General features: G+C 43.2%; 2 protein-coding genes across 2 annotated transcripts; both read left to right on the forward strand.

Annotated features, from left to right (window-relative positions):
• Positions 1–2,165: 2,165 nt before the first annotated feature.
• LOC116222914 lies at positions 2,166–6,496 on the forward strand. Its single transcript, XM_031578129.2, has 5 exons — positions 2,166–2,473; positions 4,184–4,337; positions 4,922–5,105; positions 5,766–5,894; positions 6,159–6,496. Exons 1-5 carry the CDS (start codon positions 2,345–2,347, stop codon positions 6,247–6,249), a joined length of 687 nt encoding a protein of 228 aa, XP_031433989.1. The 5' UTR covers positions 2,166–2,344; the 3' UTR covers positions 6,250–6,496.
• An 81-nt stretch (positions 6,497–6,577) lies between these two features.
• On the forward strand, positions 6,578–20,064 carry myorg (myogenesis regulating glycosidase (putative)). The gene is made up of 3 exons (XM_012830204.2): positions 6,578–6,695; positions 13,538–14,021; positions 15,247–20,064. Exons 2-3 carry the CDS (start codon positions 13,759–13,761, stop codon positions 17,042–17,044), a joined length of 2,061 nt encoding a protein of 686 aa, XP_012685658.1. The 5' UTR covers positions 6,578–6,695; positions 13,538–13,758; the 3' UTR covers positions 17,045–20,064.
• The last annotated feature ends 235 nt before the right edge of the window (positions 20,065–20,299 follow it).

Genomic DNA, 20,299 nt, shown 5'->3' on the forward strand with positions numbered 1-20,299 from the left:
CCTGTAACTGAACCATGAGTGAGCAGTAAGAGTGAATGGAGCAACTCCTCTCGCTACTCTGGGCAGGAAGTTTCTGGAAGGATGGAAAATAACACAATGGCCGCCTGTGTGAACACAAGCTCATCACATTAACAGTCATAGAGAAGGTGCTCAGGTTACGCTGTTTGCATCTGACACACACACCAGGCCAAACAGGCCTTCAGATGTATAGACAGGAAAGTTCATGTAGTGTATTTTGAGAAGGCAATCCAACACCTTTGCATGAAGGGGCCATCATAAAGACACTGTTAATGCTGCTACTCTAGCTGCTTTGTTATCTTCTAGATCTTCAATCTATCGAGGCACTCTCTGCTGTGTGCGCTCAATATATATTTATGGTATTCGTACACAGTCTTGGCTCTGTAAATGCGAAAACAAACAATGGCTTGGATCAACATTTAAACAATTTCAGCCAATCAACACAATGCTTTAGGAGCACAGAAGTGAAAGGTGTAATTTGATTGGCTGTTGAGCTCAAATATCAACCACCTTTTATCCAGAATCGCAGACTGCATCTGTAATTACCATTTCAACCATTAATTTTGTTTCATTTAATTGTGACTGACTCGTATGTTGATGTCTGCCCAGAGGCATGATGACAGAGATGCTAGAGAACAGAGACTCGCCACTCAAAGAGGAAGTTGAGTGGAGCACCGAGATCTTTGAGGTCTTTCAGTGTTTGATGGCGAAATCACATCACAGATACCCAGCCCAATGCATGTACTGGGAACAGGGCTCTTAATGTGAACAAGTCAGATCACTGTTGTCGAGACATCCTTGTTATGCATGACATTTAGTAGATTATCGGTCCTCTTTCACAAAGAGACAAAGCTGCAACTGGACCCCACATCAGAGATGAGAGTGTGCAATGATGTCATGATTCTGATGGTTAAGCTCATCCATTTGCATTCTACTTTATGGTCTGATTCTGTGTGTGTGTGTGTGTGTGTGTGTGTGAGAGAGAGAGAGAGAGAGTGTGTGTGTGTGTGAGAGAGAGAGAGTGTGTGTGTGTGTGTGTGTGTGTTTGGGCATGTGTGTGTGTGTTTGGGGGGGATCTCCACTGTCCCTGGTCAGGGTCCAGCAGCAGTAGACACAAAAGGCTCTTTCAAGTGAAGAGCTACATTATTAATAGACGGGAATGAGGAACTGGTCCTGAATCAAGGGCCCCCGGGGAGTGTGTGTGTGTGCGTGTGCGTGTGTGTGTGTGTGTACTGCTACCAAGTTATTTGTGATCAGTTGATTGCATGCCAATGTGAATCTGGGCCAGTAGTCTCCTGGGCAGGTTTGTGTGTGTCTTTGTCCAAAAATGCCGGTGTGTCTTTGTGTGTGTGTGTGTGTGTGTGTGAGTGTGTGGGTGTGTGTCTGTGTGTGTGTGTGTGTGTGATGCGATGCAATGCGATGCAGAAGAAAGCAGAGCTGCCCGGCACTGTCTCTGGTCCCCCCTGTGAAGCAGACACCCTGTGAGGCAGGAGAGATTAGACCCTGCTGACAGATGGTCACTCAGATCTCAGACAGTCTGCAGCCTCCTCCTGTTTCTACCTGTGACCATTAGATCCAGCTGAACCGCTGCAGATTTACTATACGGCAAGTGGATATTTCATACACGCACAGTCTATATATATAAAATAATATAAAATGTGCACTGTAGAGTGCATATATATATATATATATATATATATATACAGTCAAAATATATATATATACAGTATATATATATATGCACTCTACATTGCACAGTGCATATAGTCAATACACTGACTATGCATTCATAAACTTGTGGGCCTTCTAACAACAAATGTTTGGACTGTTTTTTCTATTTGAAATGTATTTAAATGATGATCAGGGTTTAACAGTAACATTAGATTTCTATTACATGACATGGCGTCAGTTGTGTTTGTGTGTGTGTGTTTACTTACCTGTTGAGGAGTTGAGTGAATCTGGGAACAGGTGTGGATATCATTGCTGAGTCTTCAGGGTGATCCGAGGCTGTGGGCCATATTGTTTGATGGGTAGTTTAGAAAACACAGGAAACTGGACATTGACGACGGTCTGACACAATGGGAAAACCTGGAACAAAACAGATGAAAGGGAACACGGGAGAAAGACAGAGAGAGAGACAGGGGGTGGGTGGGTGAAAGTTAGACAGAAGGGGGGAGTGTCCAGAGTAGTGTGGGACACACACACCCACCCACCCACACACACACACATAAACACATAGACAGTGACCAGTGGAGAAGCAGCACAGGCTGTGTGGGAGTGAGATGGAGAGTGTGTGTGTTTGAGAGTGGAAGTGTGTGGGAAGGCAATGAGCCCACAGCTCCATCTCAGCACGTACTCGGAGGAGTTCAGCCCCACCGGCCGCTGGAGAGCCTCTCAGCCCAGCCGACCCAGACCCTCCTCCGCTCACCGCCGGAACAACCCGCACCCTCGACCGGTAAGAGCCAGCACCTTCACCCACACAAGACCAGCAACCACCCACAATAAATACCTGTGAGGATGCAGAACACTTTCATTTACTCAGCAGGTAGGGACTTGGACCAAGTCAGCATACTCTACCAGTATAGATCCACCCAGAGAGGCAGCATCCTACAAAACTTGCCATGGTAGACTTTGGCAGTCTTTCAGCAAAACAAACTCTGACCTACTTAGTCCAAGGTCCAAGGATGATGGATGCATACTAACAACAAATAAGAAAAGGTCTGAAACTATCTTTGCTTTGGTTCAGATGTTCTCTCCGCAGCGTTGCACAGCAATCCAGGAAGTGTTAAGTCTGACAATGTGATTCATTTCATACATACAATTGTCCAAATGGTATGGCATTAATTAAAAAGTTACATTAGGCTGGGTGGTCGATGAGATTTTCCATTACTTGTATGAATTATAAATAAATTAAATGTTTTGACTCATGTCATCGGGTTCTCAGGTTCTCCTAGAACCAGTAATCAGTTAAGACTGAGTTCCATTAAGGAGAAGAAGATCCAATCTTAAACCCAACATATACAGTTACCGAGTGTAGCAGCAAAGCTATATGTGGGGAAAGTCTTTAAGCACTATATAAATCCTCTCTATTTACCCACCTTTCTTTCTACGTGAGTAACCATTACTGATTTTATGAGAAGTTCTTCTCAGACCAGTTTTCAGACAAGTCCAAGCCTTACTTTCCCTCTCTAATTCTAACTTCACTTTCTCTGTATGTTCAAGGCTGTTGTTGTGCAGCTCTTAACTATAGCATGAGACAGGCCTTTAAATCCTCTCACCCTAATGCAGGCAGTGGTAATTACCCCTCAGCAGGTGAAAGCTCAGCACCGCTCATCCATTATTCACCTTATTATCACCCTGCAGGGTGTGAGCCCAACACCAGCAGCCTCTTCCCATCCACAGAGATCTCAGGGGGCATCAGCAGCGAAAACACAAAACAGGCATAGTGGTGGGAGACACAAAGTGTCGTGCAGGACTGTGTGCGTGTAGATGGTTAAGAGAAAGTTATCTGAGGCTTACGAAATATGTGCCATTTCAGAGAAAGGAAATGGTTAAAAATGAGAAAAAAAGTTATCTTAGGCTTACTAAATATATGCCAGTTCAGAGAAAGTAAATGGTTAAAAAGGAGAGAAAGTTATCTGAGGCTTACTTAATATGTGCAATTTCAGAGATAGGAAATGGTTAAAAATGAGAAAAGTTTTATCTTAGGCTTACTAAATATATGCCAGTTCAGAAAAAGTAAATGGTTAAAAAGGAGCAAAGTTATCTGAGGCTTACTAAATATGTACCCCTGACAGTCTGAGCCCTGCTTTATTCTCAGAATACACCCTCCTGCTGTGATTCGGAACAAATCCTGTGTCACCTGTGTCACCAAGCAGCTCTTTGAAACAAGCGTAGATATTCGTTATTGACCTGATTTGGGGAACGGGACAAATGAAACCCATTCTAATCATGTTAACTCAGCAGGAAATCAAGCAGAGCTACTGATTATTTATTGATCACCGCACAGCACGCAACACAAAGGGTTTGGAGCGAGCCTATGTGTGTTTGATTGTTTGTGTGTGTGTGTGTGTGTGTGTGTGTGTGTGTGTGTGTGTGTGTGTGTGTGTGTCCTGGAGCAAGAGGATGCAGGGTTTCTTATTTCTCATTATAATCTGACATCTAGGACTTCCTGTTTCCCCGGAAACTACAAACTGGATGGGGGACTCGACCTCCTCAGCAGGTGATGGTGCCACTGACACTAATGAGCCCGTTGGCACAGGTGGCACAGGTGGCACCTCTTTTCCCCCCTGTCAGGCACATCTCAGTGCAGTGCCCAGGTATGGCCGTGTGCATACAGTGCTAAACATCACAGTGATTTAGTTGTAGTCAGTGGTAGTAGTAGTACTTTTTCATTTTAGAAGGGGGGGTGCATAACATCTAAGGCAGGTTATATTTTGCTACATATTTAGTTTGGCCTTCCAGTTACTTCAAATTGCAAATGTAAACTCATAACCATAAACTCTGTGGACATGTCTTTCTTGGTATATTTTTGTGACAAGATGGGTTTGAAAAGGTCAGGGGCCCTGTTTTCACAGACGGAAAATTAGCCAAGCAAGGAGCAATGAGCAAAGTCTGTCAAGCATGAGCTAAAGCTATCATGTGTCGTGTGGGACCGTTGGGCTGATCCACCCATGTTTGCACTTAGGATCTTGCTCATGGTATTAAATTAGCAAAATTATTTATGTTATTAAATTAGCTTTAGTTCATGTGCAGTGGATTTTGCTCGTTGCCAGTTGCCTGTTGCCTGTCAAGGAAATCGGGGCCCAATGTGTTAACCACCTGTTGAATTTCTCAGGAGCACTTGAACACCTCTCTACCATTTTCTGTCTGTCTCTCTCCCTCTCGCTTGCTCGCTCACCAGAGGAAATGCCTGCACACCCACAGGCCAAGCAGAAGGCAGCAGAGAAAGAGGCGCCACTGAAAGTCACCTTGCACTCCCCTAAAGTGTGTGTGCTGCCCCCTGCTGACTGGCTGAGTAAAGTACAGTTCGTAGACACCCCTGTCAGGGAGAAACAACCTCCAACTTCCCTTCAGAGGAAGCAGGGGTACGCTCTTATATTAATGGTCTGCCTTACTTCTTAATTGATGAATAACACTTCATTAGTCAGTCTGAAGAAATTATTGTAAATGAAGAAATTATTGTAAATAGAACATTTAAAAAGGTTAGGTAATCAGTATTGGTAAGAGCTTCCCAAACTGCTGCTGTCCAGCTCTTGTTTGTTTACATTTGACTTGCCACTACAAATACAATAGTATGTCAAAATCATCTTTGCCATTGTTTTAGAAGAGCTGTTTGTGTTGGCTCAAAGACTTTACTTGTCTCCAGCCAATCTACAGTGTCCCCAATGTACAAGGACAAAGGTTTGGGACAGATTCTAAAGATTACTTAAAAACACTGAAAGGGCTCAGTAGAGCCATATTAGCTGTATGCAACAGAAGATCATAGTAAAGGGCCAGACAATTGTCATTTCACATGTTTGGCCAAAATGTGGCAAACTAAATGAAGGGAATGGTTGTCCCATAGGTTCATATGATCATTAGGTGTGGTGCTTTTTTTGTTGAAAAGTTAGATTTGCAGCTTTATTGTTGCTGCTGTGTTCCTTGTCCCCTTTTGCTGCCGCTGCCCAATCACACACATGCAGTATATATACAACATCATTGTACATCGCTCACATCGATTTTCCAACCCCATCTCCATTCCTCAGGAGATTCTCAGGAAAGGATGCCCAGAGACGGGGGCAGGTAATTGACTCCCACATCACCTCCGCACTGCAGACCGTTAGACCCCCCGCCCACCTCAGCCGATCCAACTCCAAGGCCACCTCAGACTCCAGGTGAGAGGCTGCATCTCACTCTGCAGAAGAGCTTCATGAATAAAACACAATTCCTTACTTGTTTAGTTCACCTCACAAGCATCAGAGAGAGTACACTGTCCTGTCTGAACCACTTCACTGTCCCCACTGAACCACTTCACTTGACTACTGGGCTTAGAAGTCCGATTACATAACAGCACTTAGCTCTCAGCCGTAGACAGTTAATAGCAGGACAATGAGTGGATTGAATGCGTTTTTAAATCCTCTTGATCTTCTGGCTTGCAGTGGAGGACACAGCTGTTTTCATGTGGTGAAACCATTCAAGGCCGGTTTCTACATCATTCACCCTGAGTTTGTGTCGGAGTATCAGCGTTGAGCCTGTCCCGGGTGTTGGCCTACTGGTTTGATGAACTGTGCTGGGAAGTTACCTCAGGATCTCAGAAATGGAATAGGTTTCAATGGATTTTTTTTGTAAAATGTATTCATTCTAAAAAAAGAAAAATGAATCATACGAATTTGAAATAGGTAAACGTTGCCTTGTGATTTTTATGTGTGTTTTGTCTGAGTCTGTTTTGATTTTCCCGTTGAAATAAACACAGTTGCTGTGACGCACACACCTTCAATGTAGTACAGATTCTTTTCAGAGAACTACAACTCCCAACTCCAAGCTCGAAGGAAGTCTTGTTTTTGGATGAATAACGCAGGGGGAAAAGTCGAACTCCTCCCCTGCCATACACGGCGCTTTGACTGAGTGTCATGTTTTTGTCCGTGACGGGACACTGTCAGACCTGAAGTTAGTGCACGGCGGAACCACGGCTGACGGTGAGTCGTTGGCATATATAATTTGTTTTACTGTCAGATTAATCCAGAATTCGTATAGGTTAACCGAAACCGAAAATCGAGCCGAAAGGACAACGATATTCTATTTCAACCTAGTGCAGCACATAACGGTCTGGGCTGCTGCACTCTCCTTATGAACCGCAGACTGAACAAGCGAACTGTGAGGAAACAAACGCGTCAGGTTACTCGATTAAACATAAACCACTTCACCAAAGCAGAGATTAGAGTCTCGTCAAGTATGGATATAACGCTAACGATAGAACGAGAACGTGTTTCCCCTCGAGTTTGGGTTAACTTTGTGTCCTTGCGTCGTTGCCCCCAAGGACTGTTATAATTTCCATGCGCATAACCTGTATCACCGCTGAAAGAATGAACTCCTGAGACACAGCCATCAACAATCTGCCCTGCAGTTTAGCAACCACTCTCAGTAGCCACCTATGCAGACTTCTTTAGATTGCTGTCAGCGCCACAGCTGCCGGTTAATGTGTGCTAGACGAATTCAACACAGCTGTAGAGCTGTTTACTTCAGTGCCATACTGGACACACACACTGGTGACTGGGCTCCTGGATACTGGCCACATGGTTGCAAGAACTGCAGGAGCATAGGCTACTGAACACACAAACACATACAGCTGTTCAGTATTCAGTTCAGTATAAGTCAGCAGTCTGAAACCATGAAGTCTGCACATGCTTCCCTTCGGGGTGTAGGCACGTCGCTGCGGAATTTTGCCCCAAGCAGACTGAGAAGTTGGCAAACTAGTGTGGGGTACATTGGCACATGAATGACAGAAAATCAAACCACAATGTTTACATGTCAATTTCACCTACATCTGGGATTTTGTAATGTATTCTTACGTATTGATCATATGTTTGTCAATACACGCCGATCGTAATCTCTTTTAGCACCTTAAATTAATCCTGAAGGGCTAAAGTTAACACACAGTTTCTGTAATAGATGCGGATATTCTACCAACAGTCTGTGCTGGTCAGGAGCTCAGTATGCAGTGCATAAGACTTGTACCAGAAATATGTCGTGGGCGAATCTTGCTGCGAAAGCCACAAACGATGTGTTAGCTGTCCAGCCAATGTCTCTATCTGCACACAAAATTGCCCAGAATCCATAAAACTCAACCATGAACTCTGTGGAAATGTCTTTCTTAGTTTGTTGTTGAAGATGTGGTTGAAAAGATCAAGGGCCCTAATTGAATTGACGAGCAATGAGCGAAGTCCATTGTGCATGAACTAAAGCTATCATGTGGTCTGTGGGATGTTTACGCTTAGGATCTTGCTCATGTAATTAAATTAGCAAAATTATTTTTTCCAAGTTAGCGCTTAGGGTCCCAAATGTTTCAGTCTTCAGACTGCCATCAGAGGTCCAGTTCGGGGGGAGTTGCGATATTAGATTACTGTTTGGTTAATTCTACTGTTGATTGAATTCATGTGATTACCAATACATTCTTTTAAATACATCTTTCATTCACGAAACCCCTCTTACCAAAGGCATTTACTGGGTAATGAATTGCATGCATATGTTTGCCAGTTGAACAGATGTTCTACCAAGCTGAACAGATACAGCGGGTAAAATAAGTATTGAACAACACGTCACCATTTTTCTCAGTAAATATATTCCCAAAAGTGCTATTGACATGAAATTGTTACCAGATGTTGGTAACAACCCAAGTAATCCATACATACAAAGAAACCAAAACAAGTTAGTTCAGAAATTAAGTTATGTGTAATAATGTGAAGTGACACAGGGAAAAAGTATTGAACACGCTTACTGATATTTATTTAATACTTTGTACAAATGCCTTTGTTGGCAATGACAGCTTCAAAACGCCTCCTGTATGGAGAAACTAGTCCTATGCATTGCTCAGGTGTGATTTTGGCCCATTCTTCCACACAAACAGTTTTTTTAAGATTTATTTTTGTGCCATTTGTCCTCCAAACATGGTGTGTATTATGGCATCCATTCCAAAGAGTTAAATTTTGCTCTCATCTAACCAGACTATATTCTCCCAGTATTTCACAGGCTTGTGTAGTTGTTGTGCAGCAAACTTTAAACAAGCTTCAACATGCTTTTTCTTCAGCAATGGAGTCTTCCGTGGTGAGTGTGCATACAGGCCATGGCGGTTGATTGCATTACTTATTGTTTTCTTTTAAACAATTGTACCTGCTTATTCCAGGTCTTTCTGAAGCTCTCCACAAGTGGTCCTTGGCTCTTGGACAACTCTTCTGATAATTCTTTTCACTCCTCTGTCAGAAATCTTGGGGCACCTGGTCGTGACCAGTTTATGGTGAAATTATGTTATTTCCACTCCCGGATTATGGCCCCAACAGTGCTAACTGGAACATTCAGAAAATCAGAAATGTGTCCGTAACCAATGGCATCAGTAGGTTTTGCAACAATAAGGTTGCAAAAGTTTTGAGAGCGCTCTTTGCTTTTACCCATCATGAGATGTTTCTTCTGTGACACCTTGGTAATGAGACACATTTGTATAGGCCATCAGTTGGGATTTAACCAGCTGATATTAATTTGCACTGACAAGGGGCCGGATTGCTTTCTAATTACTGATAGATTTCAGCTGTTGTCTTGGCTTTCCATGCCTTTTTGCACCTCCCTTCATGTATTTAATACTTTTTCCTTGTGTCATTTCACATTATTACACATAACTTAATTTCTGAAAATATTTGTTTGTTTCTTTGTATGTGTAGATTACTTGGGTTGTTACCAACATCTGGTGAAAAATGTATGTCAATAGCACCTTTGGAAATATATTTACTGAAAATGGTGACGTGTTCAATACTTATTTTACCTGCTGTATGCCAGAACAATAAATGTGCAGTTCACTGCAAAAGCTTCAGATAATGTGTTAGTAGGCCAGCCCGTGACCTCATCTCCACACCAAAACAGACCAGAATATCTGAAGTGTCAATGAGGTTCTCTCATCATTTGTTTCAGTAATATAATGATGTGAATGTAATGATATATGGTTCAAAAGAGTGCTTGACAACAAGAAATGGCCCTCATACCGCTATGAGAACAGCCATCCTGGAACAGCCTATAAACAGCCTATATACAGCGACCTGTAAAGGAACAGGGAGTAGTTGTCATAATAGAACACCACTTGGGTTACACTCCACTCTGAGCTGCATAGATGTGAAAGATATCATTGGTCTGGGTGGAAATGCTAAACAGATTTCCCGTGAAAACACCACTGTTATACTGTAATATAACAGACTTCTATGTAAGCTCTGACGTTAGTTGCGGTTGCGTGATTCTAGCAAAGAACTCGATGAAATGTCGGTCTGATGGTCGATGACGGTTTATTCTACGTAACAGACTTCGAGCACACACAACACGCTACGATGGAGAGAGAGAGGGAGAGATTAGTAGGTATGGTCCATAGTGTAGCTTCTGTTTGGCCTTGTCTTCACATGCCTCGATGTCTCCTCAATTCTCCTTGCTCCGTTCCCTCACCACTCGTAGCGGTCGGTGTCTCTACGCGCAATTCTTTCTTCAACGCAACACACTCAGTATACAAGTTACATCTCAGTTATAATAGATAGAAATACACAACTTAGCATAATGGGTGCATGCTGGGTGTGAATGTCAGCAGACAGGAAGGGTCTTGCTGACCATTTGTGTGTTAATGAAGGTGGCGAGAATGTGATACATTTTTGTGGGGGAGGATTTCATATGAGTTGATAGTATCTGAAAAACGCCTAAATCTAACAGATGCAAAGAGTGTCCTCTTTGGAAGAGCACAGTTCATTAAACTGAACATTTCTGTTCTCTCCAATGTGAAAAAAAGCTTCTGCTAAAAATAGCCTACACACTATTGTTTTGTGTGATGCTTGATTTAATTGATGAGATTGCCAAACCACCTGATTCTTTTAATTACATCTTTAATTCCCCTGACCAAAGGGATTTATGGTGTAATGAATTGCATCCATGTGTTTGGCAATTCATTGCCTGCTAAGGGAATTACACCTCTCTCTGCCAGTGCACAGGTGCTATGCTCTACCAAGATGAACAAATATGCCAGGACAATAAAGCTAGCTACTCTGAGTAAAGACTCTGACATGGACTGGTTGAAATCAGAACCAGATGTATTTACAAGATGTCAGCACATTTTTATGATAACTGTGGCACAAAAAAAAGCAACAACCAACAAAGTTAACATCAGCCCTTGTTGTTGGTTCAAAGCTATTGATTCTTATCACAGAGTTCATATGCACCAGTGGGTTTCATCTGAAGGGCATATGCACACACAGGCTGCATACCCTGCTAACTGCTTCAGCTTTGCTAATAGCGGTTTATCGTCTTTACAAGACACTTGATCAGGCAGTGTAATGAGACACAGAAGAAGTATACTTCTGTTTTCTGCTACAAGCAGTCTCTCTGCAGTTAGCTTAGAACCAAACTAGGTTCTCTCTCTCTCTCTCTCTCTCTCTCTCTCTCTCTCTCTCTCTCTCCCTCTCTCTCTGTCTCATCGCAGAGGCTGCTAGACTGTCTGAGCTGAACAGGAGCATTTAAGGATTTAAGAGCACAATTTCAGATAACCACACTTCTCCTCTCCTCCAGATAACCACATTTCTTCTTTATCTACCCCCTGTGCTAACAGCTCTGCTAAATCAATACAGATCTCAAGGAGAGAGAACGAGTGAGAGAGAGAGAGAGAGAGAGAAAGAGTGTGTGTGTGAGAGAAAGAGAAAGAGAGAGAGAGAACTGAGAGGACTTAACTCACAGAAGTGTTTATTTTGCCTTAATCTAATGCTGCTCTGATTTACTTTGATAACTAGCACCAGCCTTTTAATTAAGCATCCTGTTCTCTCCCCTCTGCCCAGGAGGGTGGCACCACGCTGCGCTCCATGTTTTTTAATAGTTCTGATTATACAGACCCCCCCCCACACACACACACCTCCCTCTCCACCTCACCTCAGCCTTATGTTCCCTTTCTCATTCTCATGGCCTTGGCGTGGGTGTTCAGAGCTGAGTTGGGGTCGCCTGGCACAAGTTGTTTGCTTTTTCAGCGATGAAGGTACACTACCACTTGTTCTCCTCGCTTTTGTTTCAGGCCCTTTACTTCCCTCCACCTGCACCACTCTTTTCTTTCTGCTGAATTCAGTGTTTCTCACTTCCCCCACGCCTCTTCCTCATCCTCCTCCTCCTCCTCCACCAGTCAACTTCATGTGTCTTCTCTCCTTTCCTCTCCCATTCCCATACACCCTCTCCCATCCTCTGCTCTCCTCTCCCTAATCAATCCTCTCTCTCTCTCTCTTTCTTTCTTTCTCCTGTTCTGCTCTCCCCTCTTCTCTCCATCCCTCTGCCAGAGTACACACCCTTATTAGCAGGAAACGGGCTGGTGCAGTAGTGGTGCTGCCTGTTGACCCTGGGAGCGGTGCACATGCCTTCTGCATACAGATGCACTCAGAGGCTGCCGGCCCGCATGGAAACCAGTCTCGCTCAGACTCTCAAAACGTTCACTCTAAACACCCTGCTTGGTAATCAATCATGGGAACTATGCACTGTTGGTGTGTTTAGGTATTTCTACCTACCTGATTGCATGAGGTATTTCCATCCTGACTCCAGGCGTTCTCTTGCATGTAACACTGTATGTGCATTTATATGAGTATGAAGGCCCTTACACACACTACCACGTGGCCACGTGGGCACTGGAGCAATGTGTCATATCCCCCTGGGAACACACATACCACATGTTTACCATACCATATCTCACTATTATTATATTATTTTCAGTCTTACTTGCTAAGGCAGCTGAGTATTTGTTGCCAGTATAATAAATATTGAGGCCGTGGTGACACTTATTTTTTGTTTCCTTTAATGTTTATCTCCATGTGGAGTAAAACAATTATTTGAAAAATTACTGATTTTCAAATGAAATGAGCATTTGAAAAGACATAATACACTGTTTTCTTGGTGTAATTCATAGCACTTCATACATTGGCAAAAAAAGAAAACATACCATGGGAAAAAAAAGTGAAAGTTTAGATATATTTATTTTTACATGACTTTTTACATACATAATCAATTTTTAGCAACACCTAAGTATAGGGAAAATATATTACCCACTAATAAATAACTACTACTCTATGTTTTGAGTACGTTCCCACAAAGGCGTATATTAGGAATTATTTTAACCATTGACAAAGCCTACTTTAAATATTCTCATTTTAGGGTTATTTATAGTCACTGTGTATTTCACAACAAATGTACTGATAAACGGCTCAACAACTCTTATATTCTTGAGTATACTGTACAATGTAGGGATGTTTATTCCACAAATATATATCATCAGTATATTTAGTGACTGCAAACTGTCTTTGAATCTTCACTATGCTATCTGTGTTTATAAGGGAAACGTTCACTATTGATGTATTATTATAATGACGTATTTAATGAGAAAATAGGGAGATTATGATCTCACTGGGACCTTACACAGTCATGTGTCAGTAATTCTATTGGATACTACATATGTCAGTCATATTACTGGCTGCTACAGGAAGTGAGTTAAGCAAATCAAATTTTAACAGAGTAGTGTAACAGAACTCATGACTTCCATCACTCATGCAAGCGTTTCACTCTCATCTGCTGACACACAGTAAGGATCTGTGTATCTGTGCTCTTTCCTGGTCGTAGTGTCTTCTCTCAGATGGAATGACTGTGCCCATCTCACTTTGTTGGAATTATCCACTGGAATTATGCAACGGATAATCTGTTTTAATGCCAAGGCTTTTGTATTTTCAGGAGGTCTGAATTTATGTTGATTTAGAAACCTGTGTCTTTTTTTCTGTCCTAGGTTGATGAAAGAAGACATTCTTGGAGCTGAAGGACAGTTCTGAAGGAAGGAGCTGTAGTCATAGGTCCTGTTACACTGCTGGTGTATCAGAAAACAATTGCTATATTCGAAGGCATGCTTTCATTGAAACCTCAGGTTAATTTAAATCAATGAGGCCATATAAATATAAATAGTGACGACTCACGACTGTTTAGCTGGCGCATGGTTGGCAGAAAGCCACCATGTACCAAGTAGTGCCAGGGGGCGCTGGGGGCACCATCACGGATGCCCCCCCAATCAAGAAGATCAGCAAGGACACGCGGCCGGTGGTGGCTGCTGGCGTTCTTGGGGTGGTGCTGGTGATCGCTGCGGTAACGGCATGGTGCTATTACATCGCCTCGCTGCCCAAGCCTGACCTGCTGAGGACGGAGATGCTGGAGCTCAACAAAGACGGGTTCATCATACGCAACCAAGCAGGAGCCACCGTCTTCAAGATGGCCTTCAGGTCAGTGCAATAGAACTAGACCAGCATGGAGACACAAGACGGTATTTGGCATAACTTGGGAATTCGTTTTGAAAACCCTTTATTTCATTTTAAAAAAAAAAGAGGTTTTTGGGGTGAAACATATCAATGTCCTTTTAAAAGTTTTGAAAAACACATAATGATTTCAGAAACACTGTGAGGAGCGAAGAGGTCAGTGCCACTGGCATTTCTGTGCAATTGCCAATTTTAAAGAACACATGTTAATCTTGTCAACTTGATTTGAGTGACATTTTGTTGGGCAAAAACATAATGGGAAAAAAAAAAGTTAGTTGTAATCATGATTGAGCAGAGCAGGGCATACTTCACTGCACTTCCCCTGCTGTGTCACTGCTGAACTTTGACCTCTTGGCATTCACCGCACAGATTACTTTATGAAACAGAGCACTCTGGAAATGCCATCATACAATGCTGCTGTTTCGGTAATTAGAACATTATTGAACTTAAAGACACCGTTGGGAACAATGTGTGGTAATACAGTGTTTTGGGTCGAGTTTGAAATAATTTTTCGTGGGTTTCATAGATAGAGATAGATAGAGGGCTATGCCTGAGAGAGTCTTCCCCTGGCTGTGTTGTCTCATGTAGTGTCAACGTGACAGAAGACACTCTCAATGTGCCTCATACTTGTTTAGTAGCTCTCAATCTGACACACTATGCATGTTTACATGTAGTAGATTTCCTTTTCTTTATTTCAAGAAAGATTACGGCTACAGAGTAATCTGTTGTATTTGTGCTCAATATATATTCTAGCATCACTGTTAAAGGCAAACCTTGTGATTGCAATTTAGACTTTTTTCCGCATCCATGTGTATTCAGTTCATTCACCTTCTCTAAGCCTGAAACAAGTAATACCCATCAATTTTGACCATGAAAATCAAACTACAATACGGTGACAACCTAGACAGTTTACTCTGAAGTGTAAGGGCAGCAACTCAGACCTATGAATGGGATAAGTCTTCAAAACAACACACTTCAATGAGAAGTTAACTCATCAACCTACCTTGTTACAGTGACGACGACGATTGGATCAATGGGGGGAAAGATGCACATGCTTGTATGCATGTATAAAGTAATACGGTTGTTACTTATTTCATATTCCTAAATTTATGTAAGGTTTGAGCGATAGTTAAAGGTACTAAGTTAATGTACAACCAGACTAACACGCCTGAGTGTATCTTCTGTGTTTCAGGTCAGGTACTTTGGACCTGGACTCGTGCTACAAAGACGGTCCTATCCTGAGGTGTGGGCGTTCAAGTGATGGGAAGCTCAACTTCTTCATCCAGACCGTCTTTGTCAAGACAGTCTCATGCTACCGTTTGAGGTGGGAGGAGCTGGAGTCCGACCGCCCGGTGGAGCACGCCATGTCTTATAACGGTTCGCATTGGTACGGCGGCGCCGAGTCCGCCATCCAGCACTGGCCCATCACCATTTCGGGCCAGCAAAAGCCCAAGCCTTTCGTGACCAGTGATGTCTACTCCAACCGGAACGAATTCGGCAGCATCCTAGAGCGCTACTGGCTCTCCTCCACTGCCACTGCCATCAAGATCAACGACTCCGTGCCCTTCCATCTTGGCTGGAACGACACGGAGAAGACCCTTTACTTCCAGGCACGGTACCAGGACAGCCCGTACAGACCTCACCTTGGAGAACCTCCATATGCTGAGCTCAGTTACCGCGTGTGTGTAGGGTTCGATGTCGGATCCATCCACAAGTACATGGTGCGCCGGTACTTCAACAAGCCCTACAAAGTTCCCTCCAAAGTCATGTTCCGACATCCGATCTGGTCCACTTGGGCCCTGCACAAGACTGAGATTAACCAGAACAAACTGCTTGAGTACGCAGCCAAGATACGAAAGTATGGCTTTAACTGCAGCCATCTAGAGCTGGATGACCGCTATACTCAGCGGTACGGTGACTTTGATTTTGACCTGGAGAAGTTCCCTAATGCCTCTGGCATGTTTCAGCAGTTGAAGGAAGATGGCTTTCTTGTGTCTCTTTGGACGCATCCATTTGTCAACTATGACTCTGAAAACTTCGGGTCGGTAGTGGAGAAGGGCTTGCTAGTGATGGAGCCCACAGGAAATCTCCCAGCGTTAGTTCGCTGGTGGAATGGAATCGGGGGGATCCTAGACTTTACTAACCCCGAGGCACGGAACTGGTACTCCTCGCATCTCCGAAGCCTACGTCTCAAGTACGGTATCACGTCCTTCAAACTTGACGCTGGCGAGACTAGCTACTTGCCCTGGCGGTTCCGCACACGTGCCCATCTGCAGGACCCCAGCACCTTCACGCGACGCTACACCGAGATGGCCATCCTCTACAACGAGCGAGCCGAACTGCGCTCGGGGTACCAGTCGCAGAACATCTCCTGCTTCTTCCGAATCATCGACCGTGACTCGGTTTGGGGCTACGAGCTCGGCCTCAAGTCCATCATCCCCGCCGTCCTTACCATCAGCATCCTGGGCTACCAGTTCATACTGCCAGACATGATTGGGGGCAACGCCTACACTAACCGCACACACGGGGGCCTTGTCCTTCCAGACCGGGAGCTGTACATTCGTTGGCTGGAGCTCTCTGCCTTCATGCCGGCCATGCAGTTCTCCATTCCACCCTGGGAGTACGACGACGAGGTGGTCCAGATCGCCCAGCGTTTCACCAAGCTCCATGAGACTCTGGTCGCACCCCGAGTGCTGGAGCTGGCCAGCGAGGTGTTGGCCACGGGGGACCCCATCATACGCCCCCTGTGGTGGATCGCCACCACGGATGAGACGGCCTACAAGATCGACTCACAGTTCCTCATTGGAGACGACCTGATGGTGGCGCCAGTGCTAGAACCAGGGAAGCAGGAGAGAGATATCTATCTGCCACCAGGCCACTGGATTAGCTACAAAGGGGAACGTTTTGACATCAAGGAGCCCTTGCACCTCACTGACTATCCAGTGGACCTAGATGAGATTGCTTATTTTGAATGGATCGCAAAAGCCTAGGCAGTTCTGCAATGTTCTGCATGGGTTTTTTTTTGTTAGTTTTTTTTTAAACATTTTTTGTCAGTTTCATTCTGTATGATCAGGAGTTGAGTTTCAAGGTAGAAAACTGGAATGTAGAAAAAGCATTTACACCAGTATAAACCCTAAAATGTGATATTTTTCATGCAATCAGGCTGTGAAATAATGATTTAATTATGCAATAGGAAAATGTTACAACCCCATTTAAAGCTTTATCTTAAAAAAAATGAGCTCATCCTCTCAGTAGTGTAAATGCTGGTTAAATGCAGGCCTACTGTTTTATGCCAGACTATATGTTCTTTTTTTTCTTTTTTTTTTCGTGATGTGGTTGTTGTAAGGCTTAACTCAGGCTCGACAAGCAACAAACGGATCAAATCCCCAAGCGGAAATGAGCACAGAGAACCGAGACCCCAGAATGACTCAGTTGTCCCTCTTGGTGCTGCGGACAACCGCACCATGAACAGTAAGCTTTTATCGGCAACTCTCACAAGCCCCCGATTTGTTGTCTGGCCGTGGGACACAGACAGTTGGACGAAGCACAGGGCAAAAGTCCACTCATGCTTCTTCATGTGCCTTGCCTTTTACCATTGAATGTATTTTACAATGCAATAATGTAGTTATTACCATAAATGTTTGGAATTGCGATGTATTTAACAACAGACGAAAAGCTTTCTCATAAGTACTCTTACATGTAAGGCAGTCTCAGTGACCCATGTAAGGTTATTGTTGTTATGTTTCAGGTTTCTCTATATGCAGGGCAGTGATACTGATAAAATATTGATCGTTGTTAAAAAGGGAAGCTTTGTGTATCAAAATCTACAATATGATCATTGTTAAGTATCTATCTATTGCTTTTGTGGTGCTCTCTGCTCCTATCTGTTGTATTTATAGTCACCAGTTTGACCTCACAGTATATTTGACTTTAAAATGTGTTTGCTAGAGCTATTTATCTGCTGAACCTGAATCTTTAGAAGCCTAAAAACTGACTGCTTTTGTTATAAGCTACTATTGCACATCCGAACATGCAATAGCCTTGAGTGTGTGCTACTTTGATTCCACGGTTTGTTATGTGGCTCTAAGCAATAATACTGACAGAAAGTTTAGGAATTAGGCCCATTTTAGTCTATTTGGGAATGCATTTGACCTGTTGCTGCCTCTCTCTCCAACAGCTTTGTTCATCATATTTATGCATCGTTTAACTGATTTTTATGAAATGCCAAACATGTAGGTGAGACCTATGAGTTGTGAGTGGAATTGCAAACTAATTCTCGAGTTCAAGTTCAGCACTTTCGATGATTTTCACTTCCTTCTGCCAACCATGTCTTACTATACTCTTCTCGCTTTGCCAATTCAACCAACACTGCCACATTTGTCCAATTAATATTACTATTTTCTAAGCATGCATTTTGCTTTCAGCTGCCTCCAGAAACGCTTTCACATTAGATTGGCTATGCTTCAGCCTTTGCTATTGTGTCCTTGGCCTTTAGGATCCTTTATTGTCCTCAGTACAACTTTATGTGGTCATGTTTTCTGCAGTTGAGCACATAGCTGGCATCAACTGCTGATCTAAAATTGCAGGGGACTATTTTTAGCTCTGTTCTCTCCATGGCTTGTGTGATGTGCTGCATGTTGTAATGGAGTGTGTGTGTGTGTGTGTGTGTGTGTGTGTGTGTGTGTGTGTGTGTGTGTGTGTGTGTGTGTGTGTGTGTGTGTGTGTGTGTGTGTGTGTGTGTGTGTGTGCAGAGGGAGAGAGATAGAAAGCTCTAGCATTGGTTAGCATCATGGGTGTCTGTAGTCAACCAATATAAGGCAACGTTTGTTATCAGGATGGTGGTGTTGTGTAGTTTTGTGTTTGGCTGGACAGTACCCCTCTCTTTTAGCTAATGTCGTAGAGCTGATATATAAAGGGATCAGTTATATTTGTATGATGAAATGGAGTACGTTGTCTGATCTATATAAGCTTTGGGGAAATCTGAAAGGGTGTACTTTTTTATGTGTTTATGTGTATAAATCTTGGAACACCAGCATGTAGCTTTTAGGCAGAGGTGTACGTCCCTCTTCTGCCCGACACGGTCACCCTTATTTAGCTGGTGAATCCTTATCAAGAAATCACTGCTGACACATGGGAGAATCACCTGCACAACTGCCATCAGGAAAGTTGTTTTTACCCCCTCTCACAATGGGTAGAAAAGATCGTAAACAAGATTCTGTCCACGTCAAAATCCCACGGGTTGGACATTTTTAGTCATCCACCAATCCCTGCCTGGGTGGCGTGATCTCCCTATCTGTCACAGCTGTTTTGCACACCCAAAGTATAAGCTGAATGTGTTGTAGTTAGAAAATGGACGTCTGCTTGTGCCACAGTATTTGTGCAGCAGGGATGCCGTATAAAATATCCAAAACTTAAAAAGTGTTATTCATAGCCACACAGTGGCAGTATTCTGTGTGAGCTGCAGCAAGCTGATAACATAGATGTGCATGTTTGCTGGACAAGGCCTTGTGATGCATATTTCTTCCGAATAAGCACATTAGTCTGTATGAGTATGCAAACCTGTTGTGGCGTCTGTTCACCACACGAGGGCAGGGCACACCTTGCTATGTTGAAGCACTCGCCTGCTAAGGGCCAGAAGCCAGGAAGTGCTGTCTTTGGCAGGAGAGCGGTATCGATATTTAAACCCACCTTATTGGTGTGGTTGAACACGGCACAATGTCTAGCTCCGTCCAGGAGAGTGGGTTTGGAAACCAGATACTATATATCACATTGTTTTCTTTGTGGTGTCAAGAGAGCGTTCCAAAGTTAGGGTATTGTTCCACCATCCCACCACCATCCCTTACACAAGGCCACAGGGATTTTTCTTAAAAAAATGATAATAATAATAATAAAACTGTTACTCCTAGTTTATCTGTCATATAAGAGTGCTATTTTCACTGAATCATTTTGCCTGTTTTTTTCATGCAATATTGAATGTATGATTAAAGATGAATAAACTCTTGTAACCTTTGTTATTTTTTCTGAACATGCAACATGGTTTACAGAGATACTTTTGCTTGACGTGGATATGGCTATGTATGTTGAAATGTGAAAAGGGAAAGTATATTACAAATGTGAACTGCTTTATAAACCATATTAAGACAAATAATTTGAAGAAGGCCTCCAGCTATGGCATGAGGATAGACCTTGCATCTCCCACTTTAGAGTTATAAGTGCAGTCATGGTAGGCCTACAAGTGAACTTGA

Source organism: Clupea harengus, chromosome 12 (assembly GCF_900700415.2).
Source record: "Clupea harengus chromosome 12, Ch_v2.0.2, whole genome shotgun sequence".
In the NCBI taxonomy this organism is placed as follows: domain Eukaryota; kingdom Metazoa; phylum Chordata; class Actinopteri; order Clupeiformes; family Clupeidae; genus Clupea; species Clupea harengus.

What these genes read in the sequence shown, in the direction of transcription:
- myorg (XM_012830204.2), top strand. Translation starts at nt 13,759, where the DNA reads ATGTACCAAGTAGTGCCAGGGGGCGCTGGGGGCACCATCACGGATGCC. An exon ending in GTCTTCAAGATGGCCTTCAG is followed by an intron (nt 14,022 to 15,246) that starts GTCAGTGCAATA and finishes TCTGTGTTTCAG; the next exon opens with GTCAGGTACTTTGGACCTGG.
- LOC116222914 (XM_031578129.2), top strand. Translation starts at nt 2,345, where the DNA reads ATGAGCCCACAGCTCCATCTCAGCACGTACTCGGAGGAGTTCAGCCCC. An exon ending in ACAACCCGCACCCTCGACCG is followed by an intron (nt 2,474 to 4,183) that starts GTAAGAGCCAGC and finishes TCTGACATCTAG; the next exon opens with GACTTCCTGTTTCCCCGGAA. An exon ending in CATCTCAGTGCAGTGCCCAG is followed by an intron (nt 4,338 to 4,921) that starts GTATGGCCGTGT and finishes CTCGCTCACCAG; the next exon opens with AGGAAATGCCTGCACACCCA.